The sequence below is a fragment of the Salvelinus namaycush genome, chromosome 34 (assembly GCF_016432855.1).
Source record: "Salvelinus namaycush isolate Seneca chromosome 34, SaNama_1.0, whole genome shotgun sequence".
Lineage (NCBI taxonomy): Eukaryota > Metazoa > Chordata > Actinopteri > Salmoniformes > Salmonidae > Salvelinus > Salvelinus namaycush.
The window spans coordinates 15,967,549-15,991,222 of NC_052340.1; the positions used below are offsets into that span (position 1 = coordinate 15,967,549).

At 43.7% G+C, this 23,674-nt stretch overlaps 3 protein-coding genes and 4 non-coding genes across 9 annotated transcripts; 6 read left to right on the forward strand and 1 right to left on the reverse strand.

Annotated features, from left to right (window-relative positions):
• The first annotated feature begins 1,849 nt into the window (after positions 1 to 1,849).
• Positions 1,850 to 4,478, forward strand: aamdc (adipogenesis associated, Mth938 domain containing). 3 transcript variants are annotated; one of them, XM_038973497.1, is made up of 4 exons: positions 1,850 to 1,962; positions 2,560 to 2,715; positions 2,798 to 2,893; positions 4,090 to 4,478. In XM_038973497.1, exons 2-4 carry the CDS (start codon positions 2,584 to 2,586, stop codon positions 4,228 to 4,230), a joined length of 369 nt encoding a protein of 122 aa, XP_038829425.1. In that variant the 5' UTR covers positions 1,850 to 1,962; positions 2,560 to 2,583; the 3' UTR covers positions 4,231 to 4,478. The 3 variants fall into 3 exon arrangements, with proteins under 3 accessions (XP_038829425.1, XP_038829427.1, XP_038829426.1); XM_038973499.1 differs by having other exon boundaries at positions 1,870 to 1,962; positions 2,563 to 2,715; XM_038973498.1 differs by having other exon boundaries at positions 1,885 to 1,962; positions 2,523 to 2,715.
• Positions 4,467 to 17,906, reverse strand: ints4 (integrator complex subunit 4). The gene is made up of 24 exons (XM_038973495.1): positions 17,773 to 17,906; positions 17,026 to 17,220; positions 16,155 to 16,272; positions 15,931 to 16,037; positions 15,671 to 15,803; positions 15,359 to 15,459; positions 15,038 to 15,088; positions 14,856 to 14,944; positions 14,467 to 14,587; positions 14,298 to 14,369; positions 12,684 to 12,858; positions 12,294 to 12,499; positions 10,182 to 10,324; positions 9,941 to 10,056; positions 9,722 to 9,855; positions 9,206 to 9,363; positions 9,028 to 9,121; positions 8,831 to 8,911; positions 8,079 to 8,209; positions 7,942 to 8,001; positions 7,525 to 7,684; positions 7,287 to 7,430; positions 5,176 to 5,296; positions 4,467 to 5,055 (listed from the first exon to the last, which is right to left on the reverse strand). The coding sequence occupies exons 1-24, from the start codon at positions 17,824 to 17,826 to the stop codon at positions 4,877 to 4,879; spliced, it is 2,943 nt and encodes a 980-aa protein (XP_038829423.1). The 5' UTR covers positions 17,827 to 17,906; the 3' UTR covers positions 4,467 to 4,876.
• A 21-nt stretch (positions 17,907 to 17,927) lies between these two features.
• On the forward strand, positions 17,928 to 23,328 carry LOC120028299 (40S ribosomal protein S3). The gene is made up of 7 exons (XM_038973496.1): positions 17,928 to 18,008; positions 18,528 to 18,658; positions 19,391 to 19,484; positions 20,213 to 20,307; positions 20,966 to 21,153; positions 22,346 to 22,549; positions 23,257 to 23,328. The coding sequence occupies exons 1-6, from the start codon at positions 17,979 to 17,981 to the stop codon at positions 22,543 to 22,545; spliced, it is 738 nt and encodes a 245-aa protein (XP_038829424.1). The 5' UTR covers positions 17,928 to 17,978; the 3' UTR covers positions 22,546 to 22,549; positions 23,257 to 23,328.
• LOC120029248 lies at positions 19,808 to 19,954 on the forward strand. Its single transcript, XR_005473575.1, has one exon. It is a non-coding gene; the product is annotated as a small nucleolar RNA SNORD15 (small nucleolar RNA).
• On the forward strand, positions 20,595 to 20,744 carry LOC120029252. The gene has a single exon (XR_005473578.1). It is a non-coding gene; the product is annotated as a small nucleolar RNA SNORD15 (small nucleolar RNA).
• Positions 21,268 to 21,416, forward strand: LOC120029249. The gene has a single exon (XR_005473576.1). It is a non-coding gene; the product is annotated as a small nucleolar RNA SNORD15 (small nucleolar RNA).
• On the forward strand, positions 22,849 to 22,995 carry LOC120029251. Its single transcript, XR_005473577.1, has one exon. It is a non-coding gene; the product is annotated as a small nucleolar RNA SNORD15 (small nucleolar RNA).
• Positions 23,329 to 23,674: the final 346 nt, after the last annotated feature.

Genomic DNA, 23,674 nt, shown 5'->3' on the forward strand with positions numbered 1-23,674 from the left:
CTTTTATTTATTTCATCACATTCAAAGTGGGTCAGAAGTTTACATCCACTCAATTAGTATTTGGTAGCATTGCCTTTAAATTCGTTTAACTTGGGTCAAATGTTTCAGGTAGCCTTCCACAAGCTTCGCACAATAAGTTGGGTGAATTTTGGCCCATTCCTCCTGACAGAGCTGGTGTAACTGAGTCAGGTTTGTAGGCCTCCTTGCTCGCACACGCTTTTTCAGTTCTGCCCACTAATTTTCTATAGGATTGAGGTCAGGGCTTTGTGATGGCCACTCCAATACCTTGACTTTGGTGTCCTTAAGCTAGGATGGTGTTCTTCGACTTGCAAGCCTCCCCCTTTTTCCTCCAAACATAACGATGGTCATTATGGCCAAACAGTTCTATTTTTGTTTCATCAGACCAGAGGACATTTCTCCAAAAAGTAGTCTGGCTTTTTTATTGCGGTTTTGGAGCAGTGGCTTCTTCCTTGCTGGGCGGCCTTTCAGGTTATGTCGATATAGGACTCATTTTACTCTGGATATAGATACTTTTGTACCCGTTTCCACCAGCATCTTCACAAGGTCCTTTGCTGTTGTTCTGGGATTGATTGATTTGCACTTTTCGCACCAAAGTACGTTCATCTCTAGGAGACAGAACGCATCTCCTTCCTGAGTGTTATGACGGCTGCGTGGTCCCATGGTGTTTATACTTGCGTACTATTGTTTGCACAGATGAACGTGGTACCTTCAGGCGATTGTTAATTGCGCCCAGGGATGAGCCAGACTTGTGGAGGTCTACAATTTTATTTTCTGAGGTCTTGGCTGATTTCTTTTGATTTTCCCATGATGTCAAGCAAAGAGGCACTGAGTTTGAAGGTAGGCCTTGAAATACATCCACAGGTACACCTCCAATTGACTCAAATGATGTCAATTAGCCTATCAGAAGCTTCTAAAGCCATGACATAATTTTCTGTAATTTTCCAAGCTGTTTAAAGGCACAGTCAACTTAGTGTATGTAAACTTCTGACCCACTGGAATTGTGATAGATTATTTCACTGTGTCTATAAACAATTGTTTGGAAAAATCCTGTGTCATGTACAAAGTAGATATCCTAACCGACTTGCCAAAACTATAGTTTGTTAACAAGACATTTGTGGAGTTGTTGAAAAACAAGTTTTAGGTTGAGTAATTATGTAAACTTCTGACTTCAACTGTATATTCACTTTTAATACTCTAAATACACTTGGAACTGCATGAAAATCATGTTTATTTGAGTTTCAAAACATTTTGAAATGTTGATCCCAATGTCACACATTGGCCCCATTATTTATTGAAAGACCCAGAACTGTTATTTTTGCATGTGGAGCATGCAGAATGGAGAAGTCCTTTTTAGTCCACAAATACGCTTTCTGGTTCCGGAAGCCAGCTTGTGATGCATATGTTTTTGTGGATAAACATATATTTTTTGTTTTGTTATTATCAAATACCTTTGCAGCATCATTGTTCCCCTTTCGACAGTGTACACATTGGCTGACATTTGTGACGTTACAGGAGGAATGGGAACCTAAAGGCAGTATAATAGCCTTTTGGGGGAACGGGAGTGATTCTCTCTCACACACACACACACAACTTAAAAGTCCATGTAGAAATACATTTTATAAATAAAGTAAATGGTTATTGGATGAACTCGGTGGGACAAACAGCCATTACTTCAAACGATCAGTTACAATTAACCGTAGCCAGTCCACATTTTGTCATCGCCACGTTCAGCAGGAGCGACAACGTTGTCTAACGTTCAGATAGAAATGTATGATATAGAACAAATATAATTCTCTGGTATGTAGAAAAAGTAATCACATCAGCTCATTGAATATCTATCTGCAACGTTCCACAACGCTGCAGTATCAGCTACTTAACCTAACGATCTGGAACACACCCCTTTACGAAAGTAGCACAGGCTGCCTACGAGGGAACGAACTGGTAAGGACAATAAGCATTCACGACTGACGGACATAAAATTAATAAAGTTTTAAAACCAAGACAAGTCAGTAGTAAATGATAGCAAAGTGACATTTCAGCGACACTTTCGTCAATTCAGTTTCGGTTCATGAATGATCGTTCGGTTTCAAAACTTGTTTGCGTGAACCTGCTACAGTTCCCCAGTGTTTGTTTACATGGTCACGTTGAGAGAAATATGATCTAATAATAGTTAATAGGGATTCAACTTTAGGTATGTTTCTCACTAGATATGCTTATGTTTTACAATAATACTTTGTGTATCCATATTCCTTGGAGCATTGATCTCAAGTTGACAACCCCTCTTGAGACACCAACACACAGATCGGAGAGGTTTGAGCAGGGCCGCCCGATTAGCCATTAAGGGGTTGCTCAAGGGCAAGATAGTATCTAGGATACCGATGCCAGCAACCCTCCGGTTCCTGGCCCACCTTTACTTCGATCCCACCGACTGCGTCATTGCATTTTGGCACACCAGAATTACATTAATTTCCAATGAAACGCTGCGTTTGCCTTGTGTTTAGTTGAAAACGCTGCGTTTGTTTCCAAACGTGCCTGCAGCAGCCGAGACACGACATCTGACCTATGTCGTCGCCAGAGATCGCTTCCCTGTCCTGGGGACACATGAAGGTGAAGGGCTGCTCGTCTTCCTATAAGGACTGTAAGGTGTGGCCCGGGGGTAGCCGCGCATGGGACTGGAGAGAGACTGGGACGGATGTAAGTTAAGATAATAAGACATGGACTGCGTCTCAAATGGCACCTTGTATGATGATAATGATGTGACTGACTATGTGTGTAGCATCACCCTGGAGTGCAGCCTGCAGATCTAGAGGAGGTGCTTCAGAAGGGAGTGGCGACTTTGGTCATCGGGCGGGGCATGAGTGAGGCGCTGCAGGTATCCCCCTAGCCCCATACACACACTCTTCCCCTACTCGTTTACATGACAATTTCCCAAGATCTACACATTCACCCCAAAGATTGTTTATTATATTGACAAGATATTAGTGCACTCTAACAATGGTAATACATGTCCTTAAAGATGGAAGGCAGGCGGGAGGTGAGATCAGGTGGGACTATTTTAGCCAATGAGAGAGCAGAAAAGCTTGTGAACAATGGGTCATAGCGATATATAGAGGACTCATCTTTGTATCTCTGCAATTATAGCGTCTGTGACAGCAATAGGCTCCATTTTAAAGTAGTACATTTTATTTTCCTTCATTGGCTGATTTTTCCAACTCATAGGAATCCCCACCCAGTTGACTACTTTAAAATGTTGAAAGCCTTCAATGGCAATGTCCATGCTGAAATAGATGATATCCATGATGAGTCCTCTCTTTATGACAATAGGCACAACTCCGATATAAAGTCGTTTTTGGGTTGCCGAAATGCCAAGGGCGTCCACTTATTACACTGCATTCGTAACAACCTATTACGAAACTTATTTTCAATCAAATAAGAACAGTCACATTTATTGTTTATCAAATTCAACACTCTAACCTCCATACAAAAATTCCTCACTTATTTTGGGCAGAGTAAAACCTCTCGCTTCCTCTGTTTACCCTATCCTTCACTTTCCCTAGCCCCGACAAACATACTTTCACCAGCTTCTACACATGTACACTTTCCCACAATTCCCCTGATTTCTCTCTCTGGCCTTGTTCGAGAGCATCAAAACTGTGATGTACCATGGGTAAATTGTGAATGACTGATCTACAAATAATATTGAGTAGTTATTTATGATGCAAGGTGATTTGTAGATCAGTCAGTCTTGACTTGCCTTTTAAAGGAAAACTCCACCCAAAAACAATTTTTGTATTAGTTTCATTAGTCCATTGTTGACAGTCCCAAAATGTTTTGCCTGTCAATAATCAGGGTTTAAAGATATGTAACTTTCAAAACCCAGAAATCATATGATGCAAATTGATTTCTGTATTTTGAAAGTTACATCTTAAACTTGATTGCTGACATGAAAAACATTTTGGGACTATGCTAACAATGGACTAATGAAACAAATACAAAAATATCATTTTTGGGTAGAGTTTTCCTTTAAAGATGGCTGCAATGTTGAACTCTGCGCTCTCTCTCTAAAAGGTCCCGTCCTCAACTGTGGACTTCGTGATACAGAGAGGAGTGGAGCTGATAGTTCTGCAGACAGAGAAGGCCATCACAGAATACAACAACCTGGTTGGCCAGGGAGCCAAGGTGGGTGGCATCTTCCACTCTACCTGCTGATGACATCATACCACAGGTGGCCAGTAGGAGAAGTCTGAAAGCCTGGTGCAATTCAACAGGGTCATATTCATTACAGCACACTGTAGCAAAACGTTTTGCAATGGACAAGTCCATGTAGTCCCTCCCTGTTTTATTCTGTTTGGTGCCTGATGAACACAACCCTGGAGTGCATTAGCGAAGTGAAACATTCAGAACACCGTAATGAAGAGCTGAAATGACTTGCTGTGAATAAAGGCTTGTTTTTGTCATCTGGTTTCATTTATTGTCATTCAAAGAAAAAAAAATGGTCCTTAACTATAGCAACTAGGAATAGCAACACACAGATCAGACAGGTGACCTCAGTGATACTCTGGCTGAGTCTCAGGATGAATCCCAAATGGCACCCCTTTTCCTTTAGTGGTCAAAAGTAGTGCACTATATAGGGAATAGGGTGCTATTTGGGACACAACCTCATTCTAGTTGAGCAGTCAGCCAGGAGTGGCACATAGTCACACACTAACAATATAAACATATACGCAGTAAGGAACGGCCAGCTTTGAGGTCTGCTCCAATGGCTGAGGACTAGAGGGTTAGGGGTGGGAGAGGGAGAAGACAACAGACAAGATAGGAGAGAGAAAGCGAGATGGATGCTTAGAGGTGTTTGGTGTCAGCGGCGGGCAGGTTTAGGCATGATGAAGACCTTGACAGGTTTGCCGAAAGAAATGGTTCCCTCAGTGGCACCCTCTGCTGGCTGGAGGCCTTCAGTGCTGCTGTCACTCCACACCGCCTTACAGAGACGAGATGAGCTGTAGGCCAGCAGCAGCCTCACCTCGATCTGACACGCCTCTGAAAGAGACAGAGAAAGGGGCCGGGGGTGAGTTTGTGTCCATGCAGAGTAAGACAGCTGGAATGTGGGTGTGCCCCCACTAGTCCATGTGCTGTGAGACCGGTAGTGTGTGTCCTCACCAGTCCATGCGGAGTGAGACAAGTAGACCTGTGTGATGAGGCGGTGGCGGTGTGGTCCAGGACTCCTGAAGTCTCCAGGTTTAGGCTGAATCACATGAGACTGGCCGTCTGGATACAGCACCTGGAGAGAGAGATAAAATGTGTGTGTGTGTGTGTGTAAAAGACAAAGCAAACTATTACAACTTGGACCAACACTTCATCCATCAGCAGGAGAGAGGGCACAGCTTATATTAGAGGTCGGCCGATTAATTAGGGCCGATTTCAAGTTTTCATAACAATCGGAAATCTTTTTTTTCTTTTTACACCTTTATTTAATCTTTATTTAACTAGGCAAGTCAGTTAAGAACACATTCTTATTTTCAATGACGGCCTAGGAACGGTGGGTTAACTGCCTCGTTCAGGGGCAGAACGACAGATTTTTACCTTGTCAGCTCGGGGGATTCAATCTTGCAACCTTACAGTTAACTAGTCCAACGCTCTAACCACCTGATTACATTGCACTCCACGAGGAGCCTGCCTGTTACGCGAATGCAGTAGAAGCCAAGGTAAGTTGCTTGCTAGCATTAAACTTAACTTATAAAAAAACAATCAATCAATCAAAATCACTAGTTAACTACACATGGTTGATGATATTACTAGTTTATCTAGCGTGTCCTGCGTTGCATATAATCGATGCGGTGCGTATCGTTGCTCCAATGTGTACCTAACCATAAACATCAATGCCTTTCTTAAAATCAATACACAGAAGTATATATTTTTAAACCTGCATATTTAGATAAAAGAAATCCAGGTTAGCAGGCAATATTAACCAGGTGAAATTGTGTCACTTCTCTTGCATTCATTGCACGCAGTCAGTGTATATGCAACGGTTTGGGCCGCCTAATTTGCCAGAATTTTACGTAATTATGACATAACATTGAAGGTTGTGCAATGTAACAGGAATATTTAGACTTATGGATGCCACCCGTTAGATAAAATACGGAACGGTTTTGTATTTCACTGAAAGAATAAACGTCTTGTTTTCGAGATGATAGTTTCCGGATTCGACCATATTAATGACCTAAGGCTCGTATTTCTGTGTGTTATTATGTTATAACTAAGTCTATGATTTGATAGAGCAGTCTGAGCGGTGGTAGGCAGCAGCAGGCTCGTAAGCATTCATTCAAACAGCACTTTCGTGCGTTTTGCCAGAAGCTCTTCGCTGTGCTTCAAGCCTATCAACTCCCGAGATTAGGCTGGTGTAACCGATGTGAAATGGCTAGCTAGTTAGCGGGGTGCGCGCTAATAGAGTTTCAAACGTCACTCGCTCTGAGACTTGGAGTAGTTGTTCCCCTTGCTCTGCATGGGTAACGCTGCTTCGAGGGTGGCTGTTGTCGTTGTGTTCCTGGTTCGAGCCCAGGTAGGAGCGAGGAGAGGGACGGAAGCTATACTGTTACACTGGCAATACTAAAGTGCCTATAAGAACATCCAATAGTCAAAGGTTAATGAAATACAAATGGTATAGAGAGAAATAGTCCTATAATTCCTATAATAACTACAACCTAAAACTTGGAGGCGCGCTGTGTTAAAGAAGCAGTGCGGCTTGGTTGGGTTGTGCTTCGGAGGACGCATGGCTTTCGACCTTTGTCTCTCCCGAGCCCGTACGGGAGTTGTAGCGATGAGACAAGATAGTAATTACTAGCGATTGGATACCACGAAAATTGGGGAGAAAAGGGGATATTTTTTTTAAAAAAAGTGTTCATTCAGTATTGTTGTAATTGTCATTATTACAAATAAATAAAATAAAAATCGACCGATTAATCGGTATCGGCATTTTTTGGTTCTCCAATAATCGGTATCGGCGTTGAAGAATCATAATCGGTCGACCTCTAGCTTATATACATACCGCTAGGGTCTTGGACAAAGGCTTCATTCTGATTCTCTACCCTTCACCCAGAGATGTGCAGGCGTATCCACCTTATGCATTTACATTGGATTGGTGCAAGCACAGCTTGAGGGAGTTTCCACTATATTCCAGGTAAGGGCAAGTGTACGCTTTGGGAGAAGGTTGGAGAATCGTAACGCAGCCACGGGGTGTGTGTACCAGAGACTTTATATAACAGGGTGTGTACCTGTACTTTGACAGTGTTGTGGGGGTCTTGCACGTGCTCCAGCGTAGCATCGATGTCTAGCGCCACCACCAGGCCAGATGTGAAACGCAGCGGGTTGTCAGACTCTCCTGTCGGCTCGATGATGGTCGCTGACGCACGCTGGACCTGCCAGCCAATACAAACCACACCTGGGTCAAATACCTGTGTGTGTGTGTGTGTGTGTGTGTGTGTGTGTGTGTGTGTGTCTCTCTCTCTGTACCTGTTTAGGTAATTGAAGGTTTAAGAAGCCACTCTGTCTCAATGTGGTCTGAAGGATCTTGACTAGTTCTCCAGGCTTGCAGGCCGACAGCTTGGGACTCAAGTCCAACAGCTTCCCCACAAAACTTTCCTGGAGGTGGGGCAGCTCCACCACAAACAGCCTGGAGGCATAGAGGTCAGGATTCATCAGAATACCAAAAGAAAAGGGTGTGCTTTCTGCAAGGTCAATGTTGCCACCTTGTGGCGATAAATTAAAACAACAATTCAGTTCACCAATTCATTACAGATGCATCAGTTTCTGTTTGTCTTTTATAGGACAAATAGTTTGTCTTATGTTTTCAAAGATGTCAAAAGTTGATTAAATAAAACAGATTAAATAGGTAGATTAAATGATGGTAAAAAAAAAAAGATAATATACCTCTGAAAGGATTCCACCTCCTGAAGGAACTTCTCACAGACACTGATGAGAGGTTCAACTCTGCAGAGAGATGAAAGGGGTTGAGCTGCTTGACAGTTACAGACATGGATGGTGGGGGTGTTTGTGTGTGTACTAACCCTCGTCTGGTACGGGCAGTCAGGACTAGCTGTAAGGCCTTAGCCTGTAGTCTGACGTGGTGTATGGTGGCCACCTGTCTGTTCTCCAGACCACTATATAGGAACTCCAGTTTATACGTCTCCTCCAACATCTACAAAAACACACACACACACACACACAACATTACATTATATACACACAACTCTGCACATCACATTAATGTCTAGGGGTAACGCCACTGGCTGAAGACACATACACTGAGTGTACAAAACATTGCTCTTTCCATGACATAGACTGACCAGGTGACCCTTATTGATGTCACTTGTTATATCCACTTCAATCAGTGTAGATGAAGGGGAGGAGACAGGTTAAAGAAGGATTTTTAAGCCTTGAGACAATTGAGAGATGGATTGTGATTGTGTGCCATTCAGAAGGTGAATGGGCAAGACAAAAGTATGTAAGTGCCTTTGAACGGGGTATGTTAGTAGGTGCCAGGTTCACCGGTTTGTGTCAGCACCCCTGTGGAATGCTTTCAACACCTTGTAGAGTCCAGGCCCCAATGAATTGAGGCTGTTCTGAAGGTATGCAACTCAATATTAGGAAGGTGTTCCTCATGCTTTGTACGCTCAGTGTATATGCTCCTCGTGTATATGCTCCTCTTCCCACCGGAGATCGGGGTTCAATCCCTCCTTCAACCCGTATCCCCCCATTTCAAGTGTCTAAACAAAGTGAAAAATACTATTTAAAAAAGCACAATAGTTTGTGTGTGTACCTGTTTGGCAGCAGCAGTTGCCATGGCGTTGTGTTTAAGGCAGAGGGGGACGGCCATAGTCCACAACTTCTCCTGCAAGGCCTGTGGGAAGGACACAAGGAGAGGAGACAAGGAGATGAGGAAAGGCAATACGATTTGGGCATTCTGGTCAAATGTAATGCAGACAGACACCGGTCTATCCAGATGCAGAAACACACCTTGGTGAGCAGTAGTTGGCAGCGGAGGTAGGTGGCAGAGAAGTCAGCAGCTCCTGCCAGCTCTGTCTGTAGCTCCCCCAGTCTCTGTAGGTCTCTGAGAGGATACACACACAAAATATTAGCTTCAATTTTTTTAATTTTTTTAATGTATTGATAGTATTAGTGTGTATGTATGTACCTGATAGTAAAGTTGAGCAGGTCCTGAGCCCCGGGGTCCTGTAGGTTGTGTATAGTGCTAATTCTGCTCAGACTCTGTTGGAGGAACAGTTGAGCAGACTCCACACTGCCGGAACCTTCTATACCACTCACACCTGGGGCCTGCGTCCTCCCTGGTAACTACACACACACACACACAGGATGGTTCAAGCCCTGAATGCTGATTGGCTGACAGCCATGTTCTATCAGACCGTATACCACGGGTAAGACAAAACATGTATTTTTACTGCTCTAATTAGGTTGGTAACCAGTTTTTAATAGCAATAAGGGACCTGAGGGGTTTGTGGTATATTGCCAATATACCACAGCTAAGGGCTGTATCCAGGCACTCCACGTTGCGTTGTGCGTAAAAACATCCCTTGGTATATTGGCCATATAGCACACCGCCTCGGGCCATTTTGCTTAATTATGACACAGTGGGTCTCGACATAGATTGGTGAAAGGGGTGTGTGTGTGTGTGTGTGTGTGTGTGTCTTACCCTGAGAGGAGGTACTAGGTGAGAGAGGCTGTCCCGTAGGTAGGTGTAGTGTCTAAAGGTGTGGTCTGAGAACAGAGCTGTCATGGTGGGACAAGACTGAGCTGCGTTGAACACCAGCACCAACACTGCAATATCTGGTACGCTAGGTCAGGAACACACAACACAGAGGTAGGTATAGGTGTGTGTGTGTGTGTGTGTGTGTGTGTGTGTGTAGGATACAGGCAGGGTCATCCATGTCTGGTTCAGGGGTGTGGAAGTAGGGGTGAGTACTGAGCAGCTCTGGAACCAGCGGTAACACCAGCGTAGGATGACGACAACCTAGAAACTTTAGACACCTAGAGAGAGAGAATGAGAGGGATAGAGAGAGAGATGAAGAGAAAGAGTGTGTTGAGTTTTAAAAGCTTTTTTATTGAATCACTTGCAAAGTGATACACACAGACACACACAGACAGAAGCTTACTTCCAGACAGAGTTGCGGTCGGTGGGGTACTTGGTGAGGTTTTTCAGCAGCTCCAGCAGGGCCAGTTGGATACACTCTTTAGTCGACACATTGGTGAAACACAGCAACTCATGTAGCGCCTCTCTGATGTCACGAGACGAGTCCTACACAAGTTACACATTTCAGTTATTATTTTTATTCGTATAAAAAATTGATACAGGACCAGTCAAAACGTTTGGACACACCTACTCATTCCAGGGTTTTTATTTATTTTTTACTATTTTCTACATTGTAGAGTAATTTTGAAGACATCAAAACTATGAAATAACACGTATGGAATCATGTAGTAACCAAACAAAGTGTTAAACAAATATAAATATATTTTATATTTGAGATTCTTAAAAAGTAGCCACCCTTTGCCCTGATGACAGCTTTGCACACTCTTGGCATTCTCTCAACTAGATTCATGAGGTAGTCACCTGGAATGCATTTCAATTAACAGGTGTGCCTTGTTTAAAGTTAATTTGTGGAATTTCTTTCCTTCTTAATGCGTTTCAGTTGTGTTGTGACAAGGTAGGGGTGGTATACAGGAGATAGACCTATTTGGTAAAAGACCAAGTCCATATTATGGAAAGAACAGCTCAAATAAGGAAAGAGAAATGACAGTCCATTACTTTAAGACATGAAGGTCAGTCAATTCGGAAAATTTCAAGAACTTTTAAAGTTTCTTCAAGTGCAGTCACAAAAACCATCAGGCGCTATGATGAAACTGTCTCTCATGAGGACTACCACAGAAATGGAAGACCCAGTTACCTCTGCTGCAGAGGATAAGTTCATTAGTTACCAGCCTCAGAAACTGAAGCCCAAATAAATGCTTCACAGAGTTCAAGTAACAGACACATCTCAACATCAACTGTTCAGAGGAGACTGTGTGAATCAGGTCTTCATGGTCGAGTTGCTGCAAAGAAGTCACTACAAAAGGACACCAATAAGAAGAAGAGACTTGCTTGGGCCAAGAAACACGAGCAATAGACATTAGACCGGTGGCGATCTGTCCTTTGGTCTGATGAGTCCAAATTTGAGATTTTGGGTTCCAACTGCCATGTCTTTGTCAGACGTAGAGTAGGTGAACAGATGATCTCTACATGTGTGGTTCCCACCGTAAAGCATGGAGGAGGAGGTATGATGGTGTTGGGGTGCTTTGCTGATGACACTGTCAGTGATTTATTTAGAATTCAAGGCACACTTAACCAGCATGGCTACCACAGCATTCTGCAACGATACGCCATCCCATCTGGTTTGCGCTTTGTGGGCCTATCATTTGTTTTTCAACAGGACAATGACCCAACACACCTCCAGGCTGTGTAAAGGCTATTTGACCAAGAAGGAGAGTGATGGAGTACTGCATCAGATGACCTGGCCTCCACAATCACCTGACCTCAACCCAATTGAGATGGTTTGGTTTTTGCGACTTAACTTCAAGAAACTTTCAAAGTTCTTGAAATATTCCAGATTGACCGACCTTCATGTCTTAAAGTAATGATGGACTGTCGTTTCTCTTTGCATATTTGAGCTGTTCGTTACCAAATAAGGCTATCTTCTGTATAGCACCCCTACCTTGTCACAACATAACCGATGTTATGAAGGAAAGAAAGCATTAAGAAGGAAAGAAATTCCACAAATTAACAAGGCACACTTGCTAATTGAAATGCATTCCAGGTGACTCCTTTAGCTGGTTGAGAGAATGCCAAGAGTGTGCAAAGCTGTCAAGGCAAAGGGTGAATACTTTGAAGAATCTAAAATCTATTAAGATTTATTAACACTTTTTGGTTACTACATGATTCCATGTGTTATTTCATAGTTTTGATGTCTTCACTACTTTTCTACAATGTAGAAAATAGTAAAAATAAAGAAAACCCCTGGAATGAGTAGGCGTGTCCAAACTTTTGACTGGCACTCTATATTCTAACATTTAGAAATGTTCTTCTTTCACCTTGTAAGTGTGGGTGTGTGTGTGTGTGTGTGTGTGTGTGTGTGTGTGTGTGTGTGTGTGTGTGTGTGTGTGTGTGCATGCATGCGTGTGTGTTGGCACGTGCATGTATGCGTCTCCATATGTGTGTTGGTGTGTGGTACCTCTAGTACAGCCAGTACAGTATCCAGCTGGTCTTCTCTCAGGGTGATGTTAGTAGAGATCTGTCTCAGGACGTGGATGGACTGCAGCCTGACTTCCTCAATCTCATCATTAAACATGTCAACCAGGAAGTCCAGGCACTTCTCGGCAAAGCTGGCAGATGATTGGGCAAGAGCAGAGAGTGCATCCACAGCAGCAATACGCACCTCTACAGATAAAACACACACAGGCACATTATAATTTACAGGCACATTATAATTTACACACACAAAACCCATGCGCACACAAACACACACACTCTCGCTGAGCCTCCACAGCCTTCACAGAAACAAACAAAACATAACACACACACACAACCCCAAACACACTTACCGACACACACACACCCTTACCGTACATCTCGTCCTCCAGTCCGTGTACGAAGGCTCCACATGCCCCCGAGGCGATCAGGTTGACAGCTGAGGTGTCCACCTTCTCCTTGGGAGCATCATCAGCCCATTTCCTCCCAGAGGAGAACTCACCTGACGTATAGAGCTCCTTGGCCCGCTCATGAGCAGTACGTTTCCTCTGAGATATAGATAACATTATTATTAATATATTGTTGGGTTGTAATTTGAAATACTTGCTACACCAGAAGTGAATGGTTATATGTAGGAGGAATGTATATGGTGGGCTCAACAGAGGTTGGATATGAGTCAGGGGCTTGGAATATTACTGAGTAAGGGAAAGGGCAATCACATGGTTGCGGTCACTGATAAGGGTGGATAGCTGTGGATTAGTGAGAAATGTGGGCCGAGGTCATGTCACATGAAGGGAGAAGGAATAGTTTGTTACCTATATCACTTAACTTCCTGCCTAGCAACAAACATGTAGTGTTTAGAGAAAAGGAGGAGACTGCCTAAAGGGGGGTATAAATGCTGGTGGAAACATGTATGTCTTTTCAGCTGTTTGACCCAGTGGGTGAACAAACTTAGTTTGAGCTTCCCTAGTTGTCTGATGGTTTATTTAGAACCTGAGTAAAAACGAACAATACGACTTTACTGGGTAAAACAGCTGAAAAGACAGACATGTTTCCACTGGACAGAGGAACTCTGCCTAGAAGGCCAGCATCCCAGAGTCGCCTCTTCACTGTTGACGTTGAGACTGGTGTTTTGCGGGTACTATTTAATGAAGCTGCCAGTTGAGGACTTGTGAGGCGTCTGTTTCTCAAACTAGACACACTAATGTACTTGTCCTCTTGCTCAGTTGTGCACCGGGGCCTCCCACTCCTCTTTCTATTCTGGTTAGAGCCAGTTTGCACTGTTCTGTGAAGGGAGTAGTACACAGCGTTGTACGAGATCTTCAGTTTCTTGGAAATTTCTCGCATGGAATAGCCTTCATTTCTCAGAACAAGAATAGACTGATGAGTTTCTGAAGAAAGTTATTTGTTTCTGGCCATTTTGAGCCTGTAATCGAACCCACAAATGCTGATGCTCCAGATACTCAACCAGTCTAAAGGCCAGTTTTATTGCTTCTTTCATCAGCACAACAGTTTTCAGCTGCGCTAACATAATTGCAAAAGGGTTTTATCATGATCAATTAGACTTTTAAAATTATAAACTTGGATTAGCTAACACAACGTGCCATTGGAACACAGAAGTGATGGTTGCTGATAATGGGCTATGTCTATGTAGATATTTCATTTTAAAAAATCTGCCGTTTTTAGCTACAATAGTCATTTACAACATTAACTATGTCTACACTGTATTTCTGAATAATTTTATGTTATTTTAAGGGACAAAAAATGTGCTTTTCTTTCCAAAACACCAACATTTCAAAGTGACCCCAAACTTTTGAAAGGTAGTATATGTACTGTATTACATTACATCTAGATTACATAGAGCTCATTGACCTGCTCATGAGCCGTACGTTTCCTCTGAAATATACATTATAATAAATAAATTACAAATAAAATGCTGTATGCTTCCTCTGAAGAGACATTTTACACACACACACAGTGTACGTACCCTGAGGTCTGACATCAGCTTCTTGTCCAGAGTCTGCTCTAGGAAGTGAGGACTGACCTGCAACATGTTACCCTGAGGAAGAGAGGAACGAGTGGAGGGGGAGGAAAGGAGAACCATGACTATCTGAAAAGTAAGATGTCAAAATATACAATTGTGTGTGTGTACTCACCAGTGTTTTGGCGGCCTGCACCCTGACCACCCAGGATCCATCAGAGACCATGTGACTGATCTTCCCAAACGAGTCGTCGACCAGACGGACTTGCTCATTGGACGACGGAATCGGCACAATGCTGATTGGACAGATGCCACCTTTATTCATCAATCACACAGCAGTTTTCACCCCCCCAGTCAGTGAGTGTGTGTGTTCAGTGTTGGGCTTGTTTGACATTGCAGCCGACTGCTGACTAATGATCTACAAATCGACTTGCATCATAAATAACCACTCATTATTATTTGTAGATCAGTCTGGCAGGCACAATTTACCCACAATGAATCATGGACTTGGTGATCTTGAACACAGCCAGTGTGTGTGTGTGTGTGTGCACGTCTATGTCTTACCTCTCTGGATAGAGCTGACTCAGGACCCACACCATCTGAACGGCAGCCGAACGAACCTGCTCATAGTCATCACACAGCAGCTGACAGGCCTAGACACACACACAATTAAAGAGAAACGCTCACACAAAAGGACCTAGCGGCTGGGAAAGAAACACACGCATGCACAAGCATACACACTTTACCTGATCATAAATGGTCTGTTGAATCTTCAGTCCCCTTTCATGCAGTTGCAGCTGAAAGGAAGAGCAGAACATTGAATAATCAATCAGTCAATCTATAATCTATCTAGCCTGTACACATGCCAATAGTCTAGAGAGGCGTCCTATATGCTTGGAGTAGGCATCCAGCTAACTTTCACCTGTCCTGTATTTTCAGAGCAGTGCAGACTATCTAGAGGCCTCTCAATATCCACTCAATAGACTGAAGCATTGTTTTGGGCATGCATTCTAAGTGAGCATGCTAGGATGTATATTGGGACATAACAGGAGGAAGTAAGGTCATACCATGGCTTTGATGGCCGCCGTGCGCACCCTTGGGTCCTGGTCTGCAAAGTAGTCACTGATGAGGCTCTGCGCGTCTCTCACACACACTCCACCAGACACCCCTGGAAGGAGGAGGAAGGGAGAGTGGAAAGTAGTCACTGATAGCACACTGCTGCTGCACATCCCACACACATCTCTCAGACATGGTGATGTAATGAGGGGGTGTCTGGTTGAACTGGTTGAATTAAATTAAGTAAATAAACATTTCATGTAGTAAATGTTTTTATTGTTGTTGACTCAACTACCCTGGTTAACGCAAATAAATATACACACCTGGAGCACTGCCCCCAATAACAGCTGGAACCAATCCCTGTCCATCTTTATTTAGTGGCGTGTCCACATTTCCCAGGCAACCCAGGAGTTGTAGGCATTTATTCCTCACACCGAAATATGTGTCTGACAGGTGCTGAGAGAGAAATGAGAGGGATAAGATGAAAGAGGGGGATGAGAGAGATCGATGAGAGAGAGCGGGATGAGAAAGAGAATGAGAGATTGCTGAAAAAACTTGCAGACCACGACTGTATGCGTGTTACCTTGTAGGCCACCTCTATGAGTCTGTGTCTAACAATAAGGCTTTCTGGGAGATGGGTGCCGATGACCAGCAGAGTGTCCAGCAGCTGAGCCAGGACCTGATGGGACTCTGGACACACACACACACAGAGAAGAAAACACAAATACAAACATGGACTAGGTCAGAGAAGATATGGGAAAGAGTGTGTAATGATGTACTAAGTGTGTGAATCAGATTGTAACTTACTCTCTGTGTTGAATGTGTTGAGGGTGTCATCTAGGATACTCTCAGGGTTGAAGTTCTGGGTCTTACTAAGCAGGCCGATCAGAGAGGCAATCTTCAGCCGCACAGAGTTATCCTGCTCCTACAGAGACATAGATACACAAACAGTCATCACTCTTCTACAGCAAGACACAGGAGCAAGGTGAGGGAAAGAAGGGATGGAAGAAGACGAGGCAGAAAGGATAGATGTAGGAGGGGAGAAAGGAGGGACCATGGAAGGAGGGGCGAGGATAGCTGCTCTTAGCAACGCAGGTGTATTTACATACACTCCTTTCAGTTGTATTAGGTTGCACAAAAACAGTCCTCGGGAAGCCAGAAGTTAAATACAATTCCATTTCAACTTATTGTGCCGGTGGGCAGGAAGGTTGGTCATTTTGACGGGTGGAATGTGTGACAAAATATCTAAAGGATCGGATTATTAAACAGAATTTCCAAACTGGTCTGTTGTAGACCCACTTCTTCTCTGCTTACCTCATGTTAAAATAAAAGTCATTAATATTTTGCCCACATATGGAGCACGTGCAGGACTTTTATTTTGACATGAGGTAAGCAGAGAGTACATCGGCACAAATGTAATACTATTAAACTTCTGGCTTTCCGCTGACTGTTTGTGTGCAACCCAATACAATTGAAAGCAACGCTAGTGTATGTAAATACACCCGCATTGCTAAGAGCAGCTAGGGAGAGGAGGGCTGCTTTACCTTGTAATAGTGTTCCAGGAGGAGAGATGGGAGAATGATGAAGGATAGAAAGAGAAGAGAGAGGACGAAGGAGAAGATGGAGGGATGGAAGAAGAGATGTGAGGATGGAAAGATTAAAGCCAGGGCCATCATACCTTGTAGTAGTGTTCCAGCAGTATGCGCACAACCCCTTCCACACTCTCTGCCTCCACGGAGCTGCGGGCGAAGTGCAGCAGGTACTGCAGGGCATCAGTGGGGTTGGAGGCCTTACACAGGTCAATATGCAGCGCTGCAGACTTACTTGGCTTGGTCAGACGGAGCTTCTTGGCTGGAGCCTCCTCTTGGGGAAGCTGTTGATCAACAGAGACAATGGATTACCTTTTAATTATGTGATGTGATATGGATCTGGACACCCAAACGGCATATCTAAAGCTGTAGGGATCGAACTATAGCAAGGATTTAGACAAAGCTAGCCAGGTACCAGATCCCTTTGTACTCTTGTCTACTCTATTGCTGTCCTTTTCATGATTTGCATAATCATAACACAAACAGACTGGTACTTAGGCTAGAACACTATTGCAAATGTATACCAGCTAGCTAACTAAAAGTAGCTACCACTGGCCATTTGTTCAGATCCATGTGACCCAACGTAGCTAGTCAGCAACGTTTCTACGAGTCCTATATAATATCTCTATCTACCTAAATTTAATGAAATAGGATGCACGATGTTATCAACAATTCGGATGTTATTGCGGGATGCAATACGTTAACAGTTGGTTAGCTAGCTACGAAACACTCACACAGTCTGAGTCTAACGTTAGCTAGCTGGCTTGCTAGTATTGTAAGAACGACAATTAAAATGTGAATATTTCGGTTTTTTTAGTAACCATGCGTCTACCGACCTGAACAACTTTGGAGAATTCCTCGTAAACTCGCTTTTTGAGATGTGCTGCCATTTCCAAAGAAATTAACTAGCTTCCAGTATTTTTTTTGTTGTTGAAAGCGCCCAGCACCATCGTCATCAAGCGTCGACGGAACTCGCAATTATGGGTATAAATATACTTCCGGTTCCTTAACAATTTCTTTCCTGTCAGCGGCCTCCGGTAAAATGGCGGTGCAAATCTCAAAGAAGAGGAAGGTTAGTTCACGTTTCTTACCAAAATGGTCTTCGTAACTGATGCATTTGTAGCAAATTGGGATGCCATGTGTTAGCAGCATGAGTACGGAGTTGATTGTGGTATTGATCGGTGTCCTCGTCCTCTAGTCTAAAGAGGATTGACAAAGATGTTACCTACCGGTACAAAGAATCCTCACTTCGCTAGAGAACGTGCAACGGGGTGCCTTTTATACCGTACTAGCGATTAAGTATAGCCATAATAACACCATTCAAAACATTTAATTGCGAGTCTGATTGTCAGTGGTGTGTATGTAGATTGGTGATCGGTGTCCAGTTGGCTAATGTTAACGTTACATAGGTGGCAGGCTACTTAATTGTAATATTGTCACTATCCAGTTAGAGTCATAGTACTCCGTAATACTCTGTAATAGTAACTTGCTGGCCAGTGATGTCACCAACAGGTTCGCTAGCGACTAGGTGACTACAAGCATGTTCCCTGCAACCTAGCTAACAATATACTCAATTTGTGTGCCTGGTTAGTTCGTCGCGGACGGAATCTTCAAAGCCGAGCTGAACGAGTTTCTGACGCGCGAGCTTGCGGAGGATGGGTACTCCGGTGTGGAGGTGCGTGTAACCCCGACCAGGACCGAGATCATCATCCTGGCCACAAGGTAACGTTACCGGTATGTTGGTAGCTAGGGGGTTATACTGTCTTTAACAGGTGTATTGTTGGTACAAAGTACAACTTTTTTTCTCCAGGCGCAAAAGGCCTCATCGTCACTTAAGAAATGCTAACAAGTACTAAGGAATTCTCATAGCGGATGCTAGGTAAATGCTATTGAGCACATGCGAACATTTCCTACTAGGACAGACAACCAGGCTCACGCTGTTTGCAGGAAGCACAAAATAAATATTAGGTAGCATGGATGCTGTTAACAAGAAGCTTGGTCTTTGTTCGCCAACTTAGCCACTTCAGCCACTTCTCAGTAAAAGGCACATGACAACCTGCTTGGAGTTTGCTAAAAGGCACTTAGACCATGAGAAACAAGATTCTCTGGTCTGATGAAACCGAGTCAACTCTTCTGCCTCAATGCCAAGTGTCCTCTGGAGGAAACCTAGCACCATCCCTACGGTGAAGTGTGGTGGCAGAATCATGCTGTGGGGATATTTTTCAGAGGCAGGGACTGGGAGACTAGTCAGGATTGAGGGAAAGATGGATGGGGCAAATTAGAGATCCTTGATGAAAACCTGCCCCAGAGCGCTAAAATTTATTTGAATCAAATGGATAATCTTGAGTTTTAAATATGAGAACCTGTTCAATACAGCTGGAACTTTCAGGAAAACAAGATGACTAACTGATTGCATAGAGCACGTTTAGTAATAGAGTGCCATTGTTGTTTCAGGACCCAGAATGTTCTGGGAGAGAAGGGCCGTCGCATCCGGGAGCTGACCGCTGTTGTTCAAAAGAGGTTTGGCTTCCCTGAGGGCAACGTGGAGGTAAACAAATGGACACGCATACACTAGACACACTACAGTTGCATACATGTACCCATTAGACAAACTCCCTAACCACAATATCAGGGAGCTGAGAACTGTGGTTCAGAAGAGGTTTGGCTTCTAAGGGCAGTGGAGGATAGAAGAATATGATCGTGTGACGTTTAAATAAACAAGTATGAATTCCACAGATTTTTACATAGGGAAGATTTGAAGTGTGTTAATGAATGTAAAACAACTAACCTCAAGTGTGTCTGAAGGTAGAATCTGTGACTGGAAAAGCTCTAGCTTTCTTTGCGCTAGGCTGTTAACCAGAAACGACTTTCCTTCAGTGATGATACGATGACGAGTCGGAACGGGACAGTCAGTCTCTGCGGTCACTAGAACAGGGTCACGTTCTGTGTCTCTGGGTTCAGTTCCCCAGAGCAGCATGTCTCTTCAATTGAAGACATCGAGGCATTTGTCTGAGAAGGACTGAATCCAGTACAGGAAATGTGTGGATTCATATGGTTTCTTGTTAGGTAGTCCGGTAGCTAGTTGGCTAAGATAAAGGTAGTCAGGGATGCATGAAGTTGTCGGCGTTCTAGAGACGGTTTCTACCACAATTAAGAATGTGAATTGCGAGGCTACACTTCTCTGCTGTGGTGGTTCCGCGGCTCACATTGCAGCACCTGCAACCTGTGTAGCCTCTCTGTATTTGTAGAATGTTAACCTCCACTCTCTCCCTCTAGCTGTACGCTGAGAAGGTTGCAACCCGTGGTCTTTGTGCCATTGCTCAGGCTGAATCTCTGCGCTACAAGTTGCTGGGAGGTCTGGCTGTACGTAGGTAAGCCTAACCCTGGCCGCTGACCTCCAACCTGTTGCACCTAGACACTGATCTAAGGTCCGTTATGCATTAACCTGCAATGGTGCAGGTTTCACTCTTAATGGTACAGGTTAGGATTTGGGAAGGTAAGTGGGGTCTAGATCTGTTCAGGAGAAAGTTGCCAGAAAACTACTGTTAGCTTAGCATGCTACGATCAGTGTCTCTAGGAATCTATTGAGCAGAACATGCCCCTGTTACAGTCCACTTTCTTAAACTTCCTTTCTCATGACATACAGTAGAATGTCTCCCTTCAGTGATGATACGATGACGAGTCGGAATGGGACAGTCTGGTCTGTCTCTGGGTACACTGGGTTGGTGTCACGTTGTGTGTCTGGTTTCAGTTCCCCAGAGAAGCAGGTCTCTTCAGTTGAAGACATCAAGGCATTTGTCTTAGAAGGGCCAGGAAAATGGATCATAATGTCAGATGTGATCTCAGTCCTGTATAAGTTGACGTGTATTAAACCCATTTTCTTTCTCCTATCCCAACCCCCCCCCCCCCCCATTTTCGCTCCACCTTTCGTCTTCGCCCCCTCGCCTTTCTTCCTCGCTCTCCCCACACTCTTTTCTGCGCACTCTTCACCATCTCTCTTCTACCTTTCCCTCTATCCCCCCCTCCCAGAGCTTGCTATGGTGTGCTGAGGTTCATCATGGAGAGTGGCTCTAAGGGTTGTGAAGTGGTGGTTTCTGGGAAGCTGAGGGGTCAGAGGGCCAAGTCCATGAAGTTTGTTGATGGCCTGATGATCCACAGTGGAGACCCAGTCAACTACTACGTAGACACCGCTGTACGCCACGTCCTGCTCCGACAGGGTAAGTACCAAATCAACCCCTATACCCTACCCCTAGATTATTCTGATCTGTCAAGGTGAGTCTCATCAACAGTAGCATTGTTGGTCTGTTGCATTTTAAAGGTGAAATATTTTCCTTCGGTGATGATACGATGACGAGTCAGAATGGGTCACGGTCGGTCTCTGGGGTCGCTGGGTCAGGGTCGCGTTCTGTGTCTCTGGGTTCAGTTCCCCAGAGCAGCGTGTCTCTTCAGTTGAAGACATCGAGGCATTTGTCTGAGAAGGGCAGTCATATTAGTCTAGTCATTATGATCAACCTCTTACTTGCTATAGCACACATGTGCTAACCCTCATACTCTATTCCACAGTGCCTTCAGAAAGTGTTCAGACCCCTTGACTTTTCCCACATTTTGTTAGGTTACAGCCTTATTCTAAAATTGATTAGTGTTTTTTTCCCCCTTCAATCTACACACAATACCCCATAATGACAAAGCGAAAACAGTAATAAAAAAAAACTAATTTATTACACGTAAAAACAAAAATATATATATATTTACATAAGTATTCAGACCCTTTACTCAGTGCTTTGTTAAAGCACCTTTTGGCAGCGATTACAGCCTCAAGTCTTATTGGGTATGACGCTACATGCTTGGCACACCTGTATTTGGGGAGTTTCTCCCATTCTTCTCTGTGTTCTTGGGAACCTTCAATGCTGCAGAAATGTTTTGGTACCCTTCCCCAGATCTGTGCCTCGACACAATACTTTCTCGGTGCTCTACAGACAATTCCTTTGACCTCATGGCTTGGTTTTTGCACTGTCAACTGTGCGACCTCATATGAACAGGTGTGGGCCTTCCCAAATCATGTCCAATCAATTGAATTTACCACAGGTGGATTCCAATCAAGTTGTAGAAACATCTCAATGATGATCAATGGAAACAGGATGCACCTGAGCTCAATTTTGAGTCTCATAGCAAATGGTCTGAATACTTATGTAAATTTAATGTTTTTTCGCTTTGTCATTATGGGGTATTGTTTGTAGATGAGCATAATTTTTTTTTTTTTTTAAGTAAGGCTGTAATGTAACTGGAAAAAGTCAAGGGGGCTAAATACTTTCCGAAGGCACTGTATACGTTTCACTGTTCTACGTCTAGGTACGCAGAATAACCGTTGGGTAGAGGGTCCGTGTAAGCACTGATGTGTTTGTCTGTCAGGTGTGCTGGGCATCAAGGTGAAGATCATGTTACCATGGGACCCCAGTGGTAAGATCGGCCCCAAGAAGCCTCTGCCAGACCATGTGAGCATTGTGGAGCCCAAAGATGAGACTATCCCCTCCACCCCCGTGTCGGAGCAGAAGGGTGCCAAGCCAGAAGCCCCAGCAGCCATGCCACAGACTCCTGTACCCACCGCATAGACAGGTACTATACCCTAACACTAACCCAGCCACCGCATAGTAGAAATGTACTGTACTATGAATTAGTGGTTCTCAGCTGGTTTTGCCTCGGGACTCATTTAACCAGGTTGCTTCAGTTGTGACTCAATTTGCATTGTGGGGGAAAACTAGATTGATAATGTAGTAATTGTTGAGGAGGCTTGTGGTAGTGAAAGGACTCCCCATAAGTGTCATTTAAAATGCTGCACGAAAGTGTATCTCAGGGTGTGATACACTTTGTTTACTTTCAGGGCGACTATTAGTTTAGTGTTAGTTTACTCTTCCCTTCAGTGATGATACGATGACGAGTCGGAACGGGACACTGCCTGTCTGGGGTCGCTGGGTCAGGGTTACGTTCTGCGTCTCAAGGTTCAGTTCCCCAGAGCAGCGTGTCTCTTCAGTTGAAGACATCGAGGCATTTGTCTGAGAAGGGCTTCCTGACTTTATCAAATATCTGCATACCAAATGGTACCCTATTACCTTTTATATTGTGCTACTTTTGACCAGGACCCATAGGGATCTGTTCAAAAGCAATACACTGTATTGGGAATGGGGTGCCATTTGAGTCTGACAATATACTGGTGCCTGATTAAATATTTCTGAGCATGTAGTTAAGCTACTGTGTGTGTAATTCATAAACTGTGATTTGGGTTTAGGTCTGGTATCCTAATGTCTTATGTCTTTTTCTTCCAGGTGTCAACCATTGTTCATAGATGGAAGCAGGACCCTACATTTTCTGTACAAAAATAAAACCTGGAAAATACACCTTTTTGTTGTCTGTCTCAACTTGTGAAATATTCCTCTTCCCAAACATGGCAATTAATGAATTAGTTAATAATTGGTTGGTTTATGGTACTTTTGGAATTGGGAGAATGGCAAGGAGTCTGGGTAGATGGGTAAGGAAATGCTACCTCAATACAAAAAAAAACAACCCTTCATAACTGTCAATACCAACAAAGGACCTAAAACTAAACGGGGCTTGTTCTAAAACTCGCTGTCATGCAAATTAATTCCTTGATGAGCTATAGGACATTCAACACGTAACTATCCCCTATCTGAAGGACAACGGAACACTCTTCTGGTAATTTACCCCGATATCAAATAATATACT

Coding starts and splice junctions, on each gene's coding strand:
- LOC120028299 (XM_038973496.1), top strand. CDS start 17,979: ATGGCGGTGCAAATCTCAAAGAAGAGGAAG. Junction 18,659..19,390: donor ATCATCATCCTGGCCACAAG/GTAACGTTACCG, acceptor TTGTTGTTTCAG/GACCCAGAATGTTCTGGGAG. Junction 21,154..22,345: donor CCACGTCCTGCTCCGACAGG/GTAAGTACCAAA, acceptor TTTGTCTGTCAG/GTGTGCTGGGCATCAAGGTG.
- ints4 (XM_038973495.1), bottom strand. CDS start 17,826: ATGGCAGCACATCTCAAAAAGCGAGTTTACGAGGAATTCTCCAAAGTT. Junction 10,325..12,293: donor CTGTACTGGCTGTACTAGAG/GTACCACACACC, acceptor TAACTTGTGTAG/GACTCGTCTCGTGACATCAG. Junction 9,856..9,940: donor AGACATGGATGACCCTGCCT/GTATCCTACACA, acceptor CTAGCGTACCAG/ATATTGCAGTGTTGGTGCTG.
- aamdc (XM_038973497.1), top strand. CDS start 2,584: ATGTCGTCGCCAGAGATCGCTTCCCTGTCCTGGGGACACATGAAGGTG. Junction 2,716..2,797: donor GGAGAGAGACTGGGACGGAT/GTAAGTTAAGAT, acceptor CTATGTGTGTAG/CATCACCCTGGAGTGCAGCC. Junction 2,894..4,089: donor GCATGAGTGAGGCGCTGCAG/GTATCCCCCTAG, acceptor TCTCTCTAAAAG/GTCCCGTCCTCAACTGTGGA.